The sequence below is a fragment of the Hydra vulgaris genome, chromosome 12, assembly GCF_038396675.1.
Source record: "Hydra vulgaris chromosome 12, alternate assembly HydraT2T_AEP".
Taxonomy (NCBI): domain Eukaryota; kingdom Metazoa; phylum Cnidaria; class Hydrozoa; order Anthoathecata; family Hydridae; genus Hydra; species Hydra vulgaris.
In genome coordinates, this window is record NC_088931.1 from 16637404 (window position 1) to 16652235 (window position 14832).

Consider the following 14832-nt stretch of genomic DNA (forward strand, 5'->3'; position numbering starts at 1 on the left):
ATGAATCTCTCCAAAATCTTTGGTAATTCGATTCAACTTCACTTAACTTTTGTACCAAGTTTATTTTTTTACCATTACTCATACAAACTCTAGAGGTTATGAAAAGTAAAGCATTGTTTATATTTTCTTCTTTTGTTGAATATTTGACACAGCTAATAATATCTTTAGTTGTAAAATCCATTGCTTTTAATTTTAGTTGAATATTAGGGATATGACTTTTTTGCAACCTACTAGGCCTGTATCGTAATTCAATGAACTTTTATGTAAAAAGAACGAATAGATGTTTCATTTTGACATATTTTGAAAAAAGGTCACCCCAAAACCAAAAAATCGAATTTTCAATAGGTACACTTTTGTACAGTAAATGAATATTAAAGGCTGAAGATGTTGTAAGAGTCATACTCCTGTTGTTATTTTATTTATTTATGCAACATGTACTGTGATATAACAAAAAACATTATGTGATATATAATTATACAAGTATTACAAAATTAACAGTATCAAAGCGTCTAGTACAACAATATACATAACTGTCTGTGTCTATAGGCCTACTGTGTTTAGTACATGGGTCACATGATGCTCACGTCTCATAAAGAGTCTAGCGCTTATTACTTAGAATGAATCGAAGTTGCAGTTTGTCTTTCTTTCTGCAGGAAGCATACAGGTCTTGCATCACCTTGATTGCACGTTCAGCTATCTGATTACTTCGTGGTATGTCGATGACGGATGGCTCTTTCTTCCAGTGATTTTTGAATGACTGCAATGCCTTTTTGTAAGGCTTCAATACATCAGATAAATTCTTGAAGTCATTGTCATTGTACTTTTGACTACTAAACCAATGTTCTGCCCACTCATATGAAATGAACCTGCAAACCTTCTCCAAATTCTTTCTCGCTTCAGGCATAAGAATGAACGCCAGAATGGCGAGAATGGCTCTTGAGTTCCATCTGGCATTGCTCATATTAGGAATGTTCTGAAAGTGAATCAGAGAGAAGTTTCTTTGTTCTTCATAGAACCTAAACACTCTTGTTAAATGGTACAAAAACTTCATATCGTCTCTCCACCCTGATTTATCAAGAATTTCTACAGTTCCATTCACAAACTTATCCTTCAGTTCATCATACTTATTCAACAGTTCAGACACAAATGGGTATTCAATGTTTGGAGATTTGGTATCACCCCCAAGTTCTTCGTCCATCACCAGACGGAGAATCCTGTCTAGTACGTGATGCTGACAACCGATAAATTGTGGTATTGTGACACCCTTTAATTTAAACATACGTTGCAACTTCACAACAACTCCATTTCTCTTCCCAGTATTGACGTTTGTTGTATCAGTAATGATCATCTTAATTGAATTCCACAAATTGTATTCATCAATAAGTTTGGCAATTTTTTCAGCAACAGTTTCAGCTTTGCCATCTTTTAAACGCAGTGCATCAAGTTTCACGTCAGTTCTTTCATTCTGAAGTACAACTACCTGATATTCCTTATCATCTATTCGTTTGCCGTCAAAGTGTAAGGACCACTGTTCCATTTTAAGTTGTTGTATCATTTCTTTTTTTAATTTACCTGCCTCTTTGAATATGGACTTGTAAATTGCTGATTGACTTGGAGTTGGAATATCAATACCTTGTTGTGACAATACATTGCATATTTTAGCAGCTTTCTTTGTGGAAACTCCACTTGATGTAACCATACTTACAGCAAATTTACTTTTGTAGTGCTTTCTAGTTTTTTTCCGAGTGTCCTCATCATCGTCTTTATCACCGTTGTCGTCTTTATCATCTTCACTCTTACTTTTGCAGTTTTCAGATTCAGTACCACTGTCTGTGGTAGACAGGACTTGTGATGTGGAAGGTATCCCAGTGGAAATAAAACCGCGTCCCACATGGGTGCCGCGTGGGTTCCGTGTGGGATTGATGGGATTTACGTGGGACGGATTTTCCCATGTGGTATCCGAATGGAAATTTGTCACCTTAAACCCATATGGGTAATCCCACATGGGTTACATGTGGGAACCATATGGTATTTACACACATAGGAAATCCCACGTGGGTTTCCTGTGGGATTTGCATGGGAATTAATTTGAAAGCTGGAAACTAAAAAAAAACTTTTAAAAAAAAACTAAAAAAATTTTTTTAAATCGACATTGCATTGCGTTACGTTTATATTGTGTGAAAATATTTTATATTAATATAGAGAATTTCAAGCGAGTATGTAAGTACCACGAATAATGTTTATCTTTCTTTATAGAAATAAGATTAGGATTTGTGCAAACAGTATTATTAGGATGATATAATAGTTATTTGAATATAGATCTTGAGTAATTATTTGCAAACAATTAACTGATGCAAGTTGAAATGTTGTCAAAAACCAATCTTGCATGCATGGAACACTGCAGTGTCCCACAAAGAAATGCTGGTTTGAAAGTCAAAGAATTCCCAATTTTCTTTATTAAAAAAAGAACAAAAATAAGATGAAGATGGGTTTCTGTAACTTTTTTTATGCTCCAAAACTTTTAACTTTAGATATAATGAGGTCCTTAAGACTTAAGGGACTTACGAACTACATTGAGGAACAAAAACAGGATATTTACAGAAACTTTTCAATTTTTAATCTGGAGTACCACAGTGTTATTGGGAATAAAGCCTCTGGGTCCAGTTTTCAAAGTAATATGATCTAAAGTAATGTTTAAATAAAATAATATGCTTTAAAATGCATGCAGTTATACATATAACTCCTGATAGTTAACTATATGTATAACTAGTTATACATATAATTTGTTATAAAAACTTATTTTTTAAGGTTATGCTTGAGCAAATTAGTACCAATTAATTCAAGTTGGAGATTTAGTTAAAGTTCAAGTTAAAGTTCTTATTTATTCATTGTTTTTGTTAATTTTATATTTATTTGTTCAAATTTATCAGTTACTAACTGATAAATTTGAACTGATAAAATGAAAAAAAAAGTAAAAAATAGTACTAACTGAGTTAGTACTATTTTTTACTACAGTAAGAATGTTTATCATTGTTGAACGTGATTTTATTAGTAACTTAATTTTATTTTATTATTATATTACTTTGAATACTGGACCCAGCGACTTTATTCCCAATAACACTGTGGTACTCCAGATTAAAAATTGAAAAGTTTCTGTAAATATCCTGTTTTTTTGTTTCAATGTACTTCATAAGTCCCTTCAGTTTTATGAACCTTATTATATATAAAGTTAAAAGTTTTGGAGCCTAAAAAAAGTTACAGAAACCTCCCTATCTCCCCCCTATTTTAATATTTTTTTTTTAATAAAGAAAATTTGACTTTTGAACCAGCATTTCTTTGTGGGACACTGCAGTGTCCCATGCATGCATGCTTGGTTTTTGACAACATTTGAACTTGCATCAGTCAATTGTTTGCAGATAATATACTCAAGAACTATATTCAAATATCATATGAACATGTTAGAGAATGTTCATATGATATTTGAACATCACAAATTTAATAATATTGTTGTGATATGTTATATAAATAATACCATAATAGATTATGATATGAAAATAAGATAGGATATGAAGGTAATGATCAAAGAATAAATTTACTTATAGAGATTTAGATGTTTGTTTATTAGTTTCAGAATATTATATTATGTGTGACCGCGGCTTTCTATAATAACAGGCCTTGACATCGCGCAACAAAGTTGTTAAACTGAAGGCCAATTCCTAATACTGTGTTTACATTTTCATCTTTTAACATTAGACGAAAGTTTGTGTTCACGCTCTTTTAATAAATCTTTAAAATTTGATTGGTTTATAAATTAGATAGCGCAACTTCAAGACGATAACGTTGTAAGGTTCAAGGCGTTACATTGTAAGGTCAAACTAACGGTAAGTTTTTTTAATAATTAAAATGCCTTTAAAATGCTGTGTTTCTCTTTGCAAGTCGAACTATCTCAACTACAACAAAAATATCAATTTATACAACTACAACTACAATATCAATTACAACTACAACAAAAATATCAATACTCAACTACAACAAAAATATCAATTTATAAATTCCCGAAGAATCTAGAGGAGAGAAAAAGATGTAGTGAAGCTATCCCAAGAACTGGTTTTATTGTTACAGACTATACAACAGTATGTCAACTTCATTGGCCAAATGAAGCACCTTTTGAAAGCAAATATGGGAAGCAACGACCTTTAAACCCACCATCTGTTTTAAAAAATATTCCGCCTAGTTGTTTAGCCACACCAGCAAGTAAAGTTAGAAAAACTGTAACTTCAAGCGGTTTCGAAGCCTTTTACCAGATAAGTTAAATAATTTTCTAAAAGAGGATGAACTTATATTTGGCGATATTCAATCTTTGTTAAGTGATAATAACGATGTTATTGTTTTCCAGCTTAATAAAAAAAGTTTACACATACAATCAAAAATGTACAAACTTGGTGTTTCATTATTTATTTTAGTAATTTTCAATGATTATTCATTTGTAGCTAACCATAATGGCACAACTTGTAATATTTTATCTTTAGCTGTAAACAAATTAAAGTTAATAAAAACAAAATTAGCTTTATTTGAAGCAGTTAGTTTTTTAAAAAATAAAGAAAGTTCACTTCAGTTAAATATTCTATTTGAACACCTTAATGCTATGAGAAAAGTTAATATTGGTGAAGTTTTATATACTTCAGATATTATATGTAGAGCATATGACTATTTTGCTATGCGACGAAGTTTATATGATTGTTTGTGTATTGACTACAAGTTGCCATGTATAAGGAGTTTAACACGATTGACTTCAAAAATAAGCTCAATGGAGGACCTAAGTTTCATAAATAGTATTTTTATGAATTTAAATCCATTGAAAAGAATTTCCATACTACTAATTGATGAGGTCTATGTCAAAGCTTCATTACTTTACCGAAGAGGTGCTTTGTTTGGTCAAGCAGTAAACTACCCTGAAAAGTTAGCTAAAACAATTTTATCATGTCTTTTTACAGGTCCAGAATTTATATGTAGAGCTCAACCTGTTGCAAATTGTTCCTCTGAATTTCAGTTTGCTCAATGTCAACAAATTGTTGATACGATAAATAATATTGAAAATAGTAAGACACTGGTAATAATTACTGATGGTAACCGTGTAAATCAAAGATTTTTTGGAATGTTTAGAACAGTTGATAGTAAACCATGGTTAACAACATCAAGTATATATTTATTGTATGATTATGTGCATCTCTTAAAATCTATACGAAACAATTGGTTGACAGAAAAGACTGACGAACTTCAATTTTTGAACAATAAAGAACTGGCTTTGGCTAAGTGGAGTGATTTAAAAACTTTATATAAAACTAAGTGCAATAGTCTTTTTAAACTCTCTAAACTTACAGCTAAATCAGTTTATCCAAAACTAATAGAGAGACAATCTGTAACGTTTTGTTTGTCTGTTTTTTGCGAAGAAACAGTAGCTGCATTAAGAACGCATCCAGAGATTGAAAATAAAGCATTTGAAGGTACTCCTGTATTTATTGAAAAAATAATTTTTTTTCGATTGTTGTTAATGTCAAAGCACCTGGTGCTGGCATTCGGTTTAGAAATGAATTATGCGAAGAAATCCACTCAGTTGGTGATCAACAGTTACAACTGCTATGAGATATTGCTGAACTGTCAAATTTTATGAAACCTACAGGTAAGCGTGTAAAACAGCTTACGCTAGATACTAGCAATGCAATAGCGCATTCATTTTATGGCTTTATTGATCTCGTAGAAACTTTGTTGAGTAATGGAGCAAAGTATGTCTTATTAGGTTGGTTTTCAACAGATCCACTTGAAAAAGCTTTTTCTAAGCTTCGACAGGGATCTGGAGGTACTTACTTTATAAACGCTAAATCTATAATTGAAAAAATTAATATTCAACATACTAAATTGATATTACAACTTGACATTCCTGTTGATGGTATCGATGGTCATACTTGTGACATATGTTTTAGAGATATTTCTACTGATGAAAAAGAACTTCTGGATAATATACATGATCTTGAAAGCTCAGTTAATAAATCTACATTAGTGGCTATAGTTTACATAGCTGGCTATGTGCAAAAAAGCGAAATAAAAATTTATGATGATTCTTCTAATTATTATTATAAATATGGAAGTTATCTGTATAGCCTAAACAGAGGCGGACTTGAAATTCCTTCTGATACTCTTGTCTAATGGTCAATATTTTGCTCTTTTTTTTTTAAGGTGCTACTGACCCTTTATGCAGAACATTTTGTGTTACTCAGTTTCAGTTCATTGCTGCTAAATATAAATTTAAAATCACAAAAAAACAATGCAGAGTATATTCTAATATTCTGCTAAAGAATTACTCACTAATTACCACTCCCAAAATACTAAAGCTATCATAATTTATGTGAAAATTAGTTTTGTAATTTATTATGCTATTTACTTGTTATGTTTTTTATTTTCTCATTAGCCTATATGTCTCTCAATATGTTTGGATTTGTAAATATTTACCCTTGCGATGTCAAGGCCTGTTATTATAGAAGGCCGTGTGTGTGACGAAAAAGTAAAGATACTTTTGCATCCAGTGGCTATTGCACAAAAGGTCTACATCATTGTAAAAGTAGGTTTTTACATTTTTGTTTTTATTTTTTTGTTTAACTACTTATCCTGATCACTTGTTTTCAGGATTCTCCTCATGGGTTTAAGCTCATTACGCATAATATGTGTTTAATTACCCATAATTCGTTAGTCATTAAGTAAGTAATAAATTAGAAAATAATTATTTGTGAAATATTGTAGTCATTAATGACATCAACCTGGCTAATAATTAAAATTGCTCGACTAATAAGGTTCCTTATTAAAATTGCTCTCTTTTTCTCTCTCTCTCCCTCTCTCTCCTCTCTGTCTGTCTCTCTCTAACTCTCTCTCTCTCTCTCTCTCTCTCTCTCTCTCTCTCTCTCTCTCTCTCTCTCTCTCTCTCTCTATATATATATATATATATATATATATATATATATATATATATATATATATACATATATATATATATATATATATATATATATATATATATATATATATATATTTGTATTTATATATATTTGTATTTATTTTTTTTTTTTTTAGAAAAAGTTAGAAGATACTAAAAACCTTGGTATTATGCAAGCCGAAGCGATTTAATTAATTCAATCGACAAAGAACGGCGTGTAAATCGCAAAAGAAAAAATAATATTTTTAATATTCATTTTGGATGTATTGATTAATAGCATTTATTTTAAAATAAATTCATTTTGCAACACGTTTTTTAGTTTTATAAAATTTCGTCATTATAGTTAAAGGTAAATCCCACAGGTTATAGGTGGAAAACATCACATGTAAAAGATCAAAAATGCTACACATTTTGAATACCAAATGGGATAAAGTAGCAAATACCAGATTAAGTTAAGCCTCTCTGAAAGCTTCGATGATTAATTTTAAATTACTATTTAATTAATTTTTAAATTAAAAGAATTTTAAAAACATAGAAGCATTCGGACTTTCATTTGTCTAGTATTGACTACTTTTATACCATTTGTATTAAAATATGTAGTATTTTCCACCTATATCCCATGTAGGATTTACCACATAAAACCCATGTGGGATTTACCATATGAAACCCACATGGGACAAAATAATAATCCCCATATGGGTTACATATGGTAAAAACCCACGCGTATCCCATATGGGATTTACCATATGGAATCCATGTGGGATTTACCATATGAAACCCACATGGGACAAAATAATAATCCCCACATGGGTTACATATGGAAAAAATCCACGCGTATCCCATGTGCGCTTTTTCACTGGGATTGCTGTTCCAGACTGGACTTTCCTTCTCTTGGAAGGGTGAATGGTTTCTTTACTTGCCACTTGTCCTGTTGAGTACCCCACCTGTCCTTTACTTTCTTTTTGTAGGTGGTATAGACGTTTATCTTCCGAGGATAACCACTGGCCATTCACTTTCGTGATGTCAAATAATGCATTGAGAACATCATATTTTCCACGCTTGACACATTCATCATAGACCTTCAGCACCTTCATAAGCTTTGCTCTTATCACTTGATCAGACACACGTGGAAAATTCAGTTTATTGTCCCACAATTTTGTAATTTCCTTAGAAATTTGGTCTATTCGTTCTTTTCTTCCTTTAACATATGCTCCGAGAAACTGGTATCTTCCTACGATCTGCAATTGAAGTGGTATTCTGGATTTTTCATCGAGTGAATGTTCTTCTACAGCCACGCTTCCTCTTCTTCTGTGTGACTCTTGAAATCTCACCAAATTTTTAGTCCAAGTCTTCTTGTTCTTTGTTACTGTGGTATGACTTTTCTTGTGAGACATCATATAATATTGTTACGACTTTACGGATAGCTGAGCGTAAATATCCGTTTAATAAAGTCGTTTAATTAATAAAATACTTTAACTGTATAGTAATCCAATTATAGTTCGATAATCCAGTCAATGTTGATAACAGTTCGATAATCCAGTCCGTATCCTAACGATAATGCTACAACTACTTATACTTCGTACACTTACAGCGTCTTTAGTTCGCTACAGTAGTTCCTTATTAGCTCAGTTACACGCAGAGTACTTCATAGAACTATTCACATTATCAACACTGAGCTCTGACAGCAGCTCGCTTATATAATTATTTAGAGCTTCCAGAATGTTCTACTAAGTTCTATAATCTTCTACAGTCTGTTACAGTCGTCTATATCACCGTGGTAACACAATGACGTCATCACATAACAATTCCAAGTATTTGCCGGCACACGGCCGTTTCGTTGCCATGGTAACGTGTGGCGTTATATTTATAAATTCATAACAAAATAATAAAATAAATAGAATTAAGCTGAGAATTAAGCTTAAGATTAAAACATCGGTCAAAAATGAATGTATAAAAATGGTAAATCAAATTTTTATTTTGGGGGTGACCTTTTCTTGTTGCAGAAAGCTATTTGGGCCTTTTTTCATGATTTTAGGTAAAAGTTCATCGATTTATGATACAGGAAACATTTTATTTGAAAAAAAATTAAAAAGTTATATCCCTATTGAATATACAACGTTTTGTTCTTTTTATTTTTTATTTTTAATAATGTTAATTTCAAGCATGGAATGTTAGTTTTAAGGATAGGATAATAACACATATGCAAAAAATTAACTAATTAAATGTCAATTATCAATAATAAACTAACATTTTCAATTGGTTATTGAATACAAAGTCTTATGTAGACTTTTGATTAATTAACACTTGGGAAAAAACAAAAAATTGAAAATTGGCTATAATCCAGATAGCGCAAACTTCAAAGAGAAATTTCTCGCATAGTCGCGAAAAGTCGCACCTAATTTTTTAATTTCTTAAAAATATACTCAACTCCACGTTATTTAATAATAATTTGGTCAATACCTTTTGATACTTTGTTTTTTGCGTGTTCACGGAAGTTGGAAGTTATGATTTAAACTTTTTTTTCGGCTTTAAACATCATGAAAATTGAAAAAGAAAATTTTTTTTTTTTTTGAGCGTCTTAAGACGTATTTAATTTGATACTCTTTAATATATAAACAAATTAGCAGAAAAATTTTTTTTTTCACGAAACACTGCAAGAAAAACAAAAACATATAATTTTTTTTGAAACTTAAATTTGGCAACCATTTTTGACTTTGATGGTCACTATCTCTGGGATTACTTTCACCAGAGTAAAAATATTTTGTATTTTCCTTAATCTGAGTATTTTAAAGCAGTAAGAATTTTGTTTCCAAAAATCTGAGATAACTTTTTTTGTATTTTGGCCACCCCAAAACACATAGTGCAAATGCCTCTGATCTGTAGACTAAATGAATCTACAACTTCCTTCTCCAGATGAATTAGCTCTACAACAAAATCATGCTCAGAGATGTATGTAAAAATAGGAAGATTTGTTGCTTTATTAATAAGTTTTCCAATGTTTCCTGAGACGCTATTTTTAGATTAACTTTTTCCATCTAAAGCTAACATTAAATGCCTTATTGGCTACTCGTTGGTTTATAGTGCACAAATAATACAGATTAGTTTGAATCCTAGTTTCTTTTCTAAATATTGAATAACTCCACCCTTCCAACCTATAATAATTATTTACTTTCAGTAAAAAATAAAAGTATATAAAATGTTAAACTACTATGAAACAAAAGTTAAATCTGTGTTAAGGTTGGTTGAATCTCCTCCAATTGCAACTAATTGATTTTCAACGCCATGTGCTATTATCTAATCATACAGTTGTTCAGCAATATTTTCAGCAGGTCTTCGACCCTCTCTCTCTCTCTTCTGAATTACTTACAAAGTGGAATAAATTTTTTCCACTAGACTGTACAGACACTTTAATGATTTCCTTAAATCTCCCTTGGGTAAGATTTACTATCGTTACTATATAAAACTGTTTTTGACCATCGAATATTACACAATAATAATGCCCCCTTCTTTAAACTCATTGTTATGTTTTTTATTTTCAGGCCTTCATTACTCTTTGCTTTGATCTCTCAATTTTTTTATGATCTAGAGCTAGGCTTCAATCAGGTATATAATCTTTTAAAAAACCTGCATCCTTGGCTGCTTTTAATGTTGCAGTGCCTATTGATGCAGTTGCTCTGTCACTTATACCAAATCTTAATGCCGACAAAGCAATATGATTTACATTTAAGATATTTAGCCGAGAAACTTTTTTTATGTCTGGTAAATAATCATTTTCATTACAATCATTGTCAACATGGTTTAACTCCACGTTATTACGAGATAATACATCAGAATACTGTACAGTTTCAGTTCTAAATCTCTATGATTTCATCTGCTTTCTTTGATATTTTTTTGTTTTGATACTTCTTTTATATTAACTGGACCTATTTACATTCCACTTTTAGAACCAACTTTATCTCTCTGCGACTTTATTTATCTTCAATAATAGGAATTTTATTTTTCTGAGAACATTTACAAACAATATGAAAAATCTGGTTGCAGCCATTACAGTTGGATTTTGCGCATAATTTTATTGAACGTTTTCACCTAGCTATGTCAAACAATTTATCTAAGATTAAAATATGATCACAGACTTGCTTAGATTTTTCCATCCCTAAAACCAAATTATTTGTATTTTTCCAGTCATATACACTCTTAATTAAAAGATGTAAAATTACACCGTTTTGGTTTTAACATAACATCAAACGGTGTTTTTTGAAACTTGTTTAAGCAAAAAGTTTAAATTTACACCCTTTAGGTGTAATTATACACTCTGAAGGTTAATTTTTAATAAAACGGTGTAAAATAATACCTTTTTTTATATTACTACACTTTTTTAAAAAGGTGTAAAAATCGAATATTAGAGCAGACCGGGGCTAGTTGACTCGGTTTTTACTCTATAAGCTCTGTAGCCCTAACGGCACATTTTTTTGAAAATATCAAAGTGTAGTCCCAAAGAGTATGAACTTGGGTAATTTTTAAAAGTTGCATTCATTTACAAAAAAAAATTCTTGGGGCCTTCCCGGGCCCCAAAAAAAAAATTGCGCCAACTTACCCCACCACGGAGTAAGCTGCTTATACTCAAGGGGTAAGTTGACTCACAATAATAAAAATTAAAGTTTAAGGTCCGATTTATATGTATCCCAATAATATTTTAACCCCACCCCCACCCCCCACTCACCCCTTTTTTTAAAAGAATACATAGCTGAAATATTCTTTTACCAATATCATCAAACTTTTGGGTCAAGTCATTGTAACATTTTAAGCAAAAGAGTAATTATAATTAAAAAGTATATAATTAAAAAGTATAATATAATTAAAAAGTGAAAACAAAACAGTGTTCCCAATTTATGGATATACAATAAGAATTAAAACGTGTATTGTTTTATTATATGAATATTTTCAACTAATTGAGTTTCAAATCGGCTAGCAGCAATTATTGCAAATGAAAAACAAAGAGTCTCCGATTATGCATGACTCGTGAGTCCAAAGGTGACATTGGGTGCATTGAACCCAGACTTCTTCTGGTTTACTTTCCGAAACATTCCAACACAAATTAAACAAAAACACTCCTTTTCTACAGAGCTATTTGGACAATTCAAACTTTTTCCCATTAACTTCCTTTACTAATTGATCTTCTACTCATTTTATCATTATCTATATTTAACCTTTTTGTTTGTTTTCTCTCTTTAATTGCTAACTTTTTCTTTTTAACTTATTCTTTTTCTATTTTTAAAACATTCGTATTTGGTGAATCTGTAAGAATTGATGTGGTTCTATTTCTTTTATTAGCTCTTTTTCTTGGTTCTGCTTTTTTGAATGGTCTTAAATCTTTAGGCAATAGAACTACAGTTGACTCTGTAGATGCATTGTACACATTATTGCTTGAATATCATGATGTGGTTCTGTATCTTTTGAGCAACCAGCTTCTAGCATGTTGTTTTCTGATGTTGTAAAGTCAACATCAAATACATTACTTATATTTAGTGTTGTACTTTCCACAGTACAGTCTTGTTTTAGAGATGGTCTATCTGTAGTAAACTAGATGGTCTATCTGAAGTAGCTTTTAAATTTCACACAAGGAAATATGAAAAATCAAGGAATTGAATTTCCTCTTGCAGAAACAGCAATTAAATCTGCCACAGTTACTAAATTGTCTCTCTCAGCGGAAGTAACACGTCCAATTTATTAAAAATATTTTCTTGCTACAATATGATTTACAATATATTAAAATAAATAACACTATATATATATTTACAATATGTTAAAATAAATACCACTATATATATATATATATATATATATATATATATATATATATATAAATATATATATATATATATATATATATATATATATATATATATATATATATATATATATATATATATATATACATATATATATATATATATATAAATTAGTGAAAAACACTTATCTAACTTTTTTCTTCAACTTTAAGTTTCACCATTGCTGGATCGCCAGGAAGAGTCCTGATGATCCGGCAATGATGAAGAACTCTTCCTGATAATCCAGCAATGGTGAAACTTAAAGTTGAAGAAAAAAGTTAGATAAGTGTTTTTTACTAATTTATTATTGCTCTGTTCTTTAAGAACATTGAGCACTCTATTTGTAAAATACACTAACATAATTTACATATATATATATATATATATATATATATATATATATATATATATATATATATATATATATATATATATATATATATATATATATATATATATATATATATATATATATATTGATCACAAACTCTCCTACTGATCCCTGAAAAAGGTAAATTAAAAAAATCGGATGGTTGGACATATTTCACTGAACCATGCAAGATATAACTTTAATCAAGTTTACGTGCACTTGATGCAATTGCTTTTAAAATCAAAAAAATAAAGAAGTTGTAAAAGTTACAAAAATGTGGAAAAAACACATAAATCACAATATCTTTTATGCGCATGCGCAAATCCTTACAATACTACAGTACAAGTTGAAATAGTCAACTAGGAAGGTTTCCTGAGATTATTGGCGCTTTCTGATGAAAGGCTTTGCAGATGAACGCAGTTCGTCAACTTACTCCTGCTGCCAACTAGCCCCGGTCTTCCCGAAGTGGTAAAAAATTGATTAAAAAAAAACTTTTACCGATCAAAGTAAGAAATAAAATAAAATATGTGGCATTAAAAATCATATCCTATTGTCCATTTATAAATGTGATTATGTTAAATAAAGTTATAGAAATGAGAAAGGTGAGAATAAATTAACTTTCCAATTTAAGTTTCATCTGGAAATGAGTTAATTCACTGAGAAAGAGTTTATTTTATAAAATTAATAAATGTAGCTATTAAATAGTTATGGCCATTTTATCAGTTGTTTACCTTATATATATGTATACAGTGCTCGCAAAAAGTCTTGCAACAAGGCACAATTTTACACAAATCAATATTTGCAATGTGTACACAAATGCAAAAAGTCTTGCAACATCATAATTACTTTTCATAATTACTTCCAAAAACAATAATACTTCCAAAAATATTATATTTTCACCAAAAACAAGTTTAATTATTTTTATTACATTTTATAATCATTTTAAACAGATGTACAAATAATGTTTGGTAGGATATCCTTTGTTTTTTAACACAGCACTAATTCGTTTGGGCATGGATTTGGCAAGATTTTCACATAGTCCTGATGTAATTTATGTACACCATACATGACGAATAGCATTTTTCAAACCATCTAATGAACTGTAGTTCTTAGCAGATACACGCTTCTTTATTAACATCCAAAGATTTTCAATCGGGTTGAGATCTGGAGAATTTCCAGGCCAATCAAGCAACTGTATGTTTTTTGATCCAAGATATGCTTCACAGACTTCGCAGTGTGGCATGGTGCTAAATCATGTTGAAAAATTGTGCACTGATGAATAATCATGAAATTGATTAGAGATTCATCCAAAACGTTGAGGTACTTTTTTGCATTCATAGTTTCTTCTTTGGGCAAAAAGTATAAATCTCCGAGACTGAACATAACCTGTGTCCACTGCTCTTCTGTCCAATCTTGATGCTTCTTGCAGAACTCAATGCGCTTTTTTCTCATCTTTTCAGTTACTAATGGCTTCTTAAATGGCCTTCGTGCAGGTAAGTTTAATTCCGCAGAAAGTCTGTGACGGATTGTGCGCATTGAAACATTAGAAAGTGTTGGTATGCTGTTCTGTAGGTCACCAGAGGTTATTGAAGGATTCATTTTGACCATTGTTACCATCCTGAGGTCAGTACGCTGTGAAGTGGCTCTAG

The 14832-nt window shown here is 30.5% G+C and overlaps 1 protein-coding gene across 1 annotated transcript; it reads left to right on the forward strand.

The window, feature by feature from the left end:
- The first annotated feature begins 2143 nt into the window (after positions 1-2143).
- On the forward strand, positions 2144-7294 carry LOC136088518 (uncharacterized). The gene is made up of 2 exons (XM_065812367.1): positions 2144-6616; positions 7123-7294. The coding sequence occupies exon 1, from the start codon at positions 4430-4432 to the stop codon at positions 5669-5671; it is 1242 nt and encodes a 413-aa protein (XP_065668439.1). The 5' UTR covers positions 2144-4429; the 3' UTR covers positions 5672-6616; positions 7123-7294.
- Positions 7295-14832: the final 7538 nt, after the last annotated feature.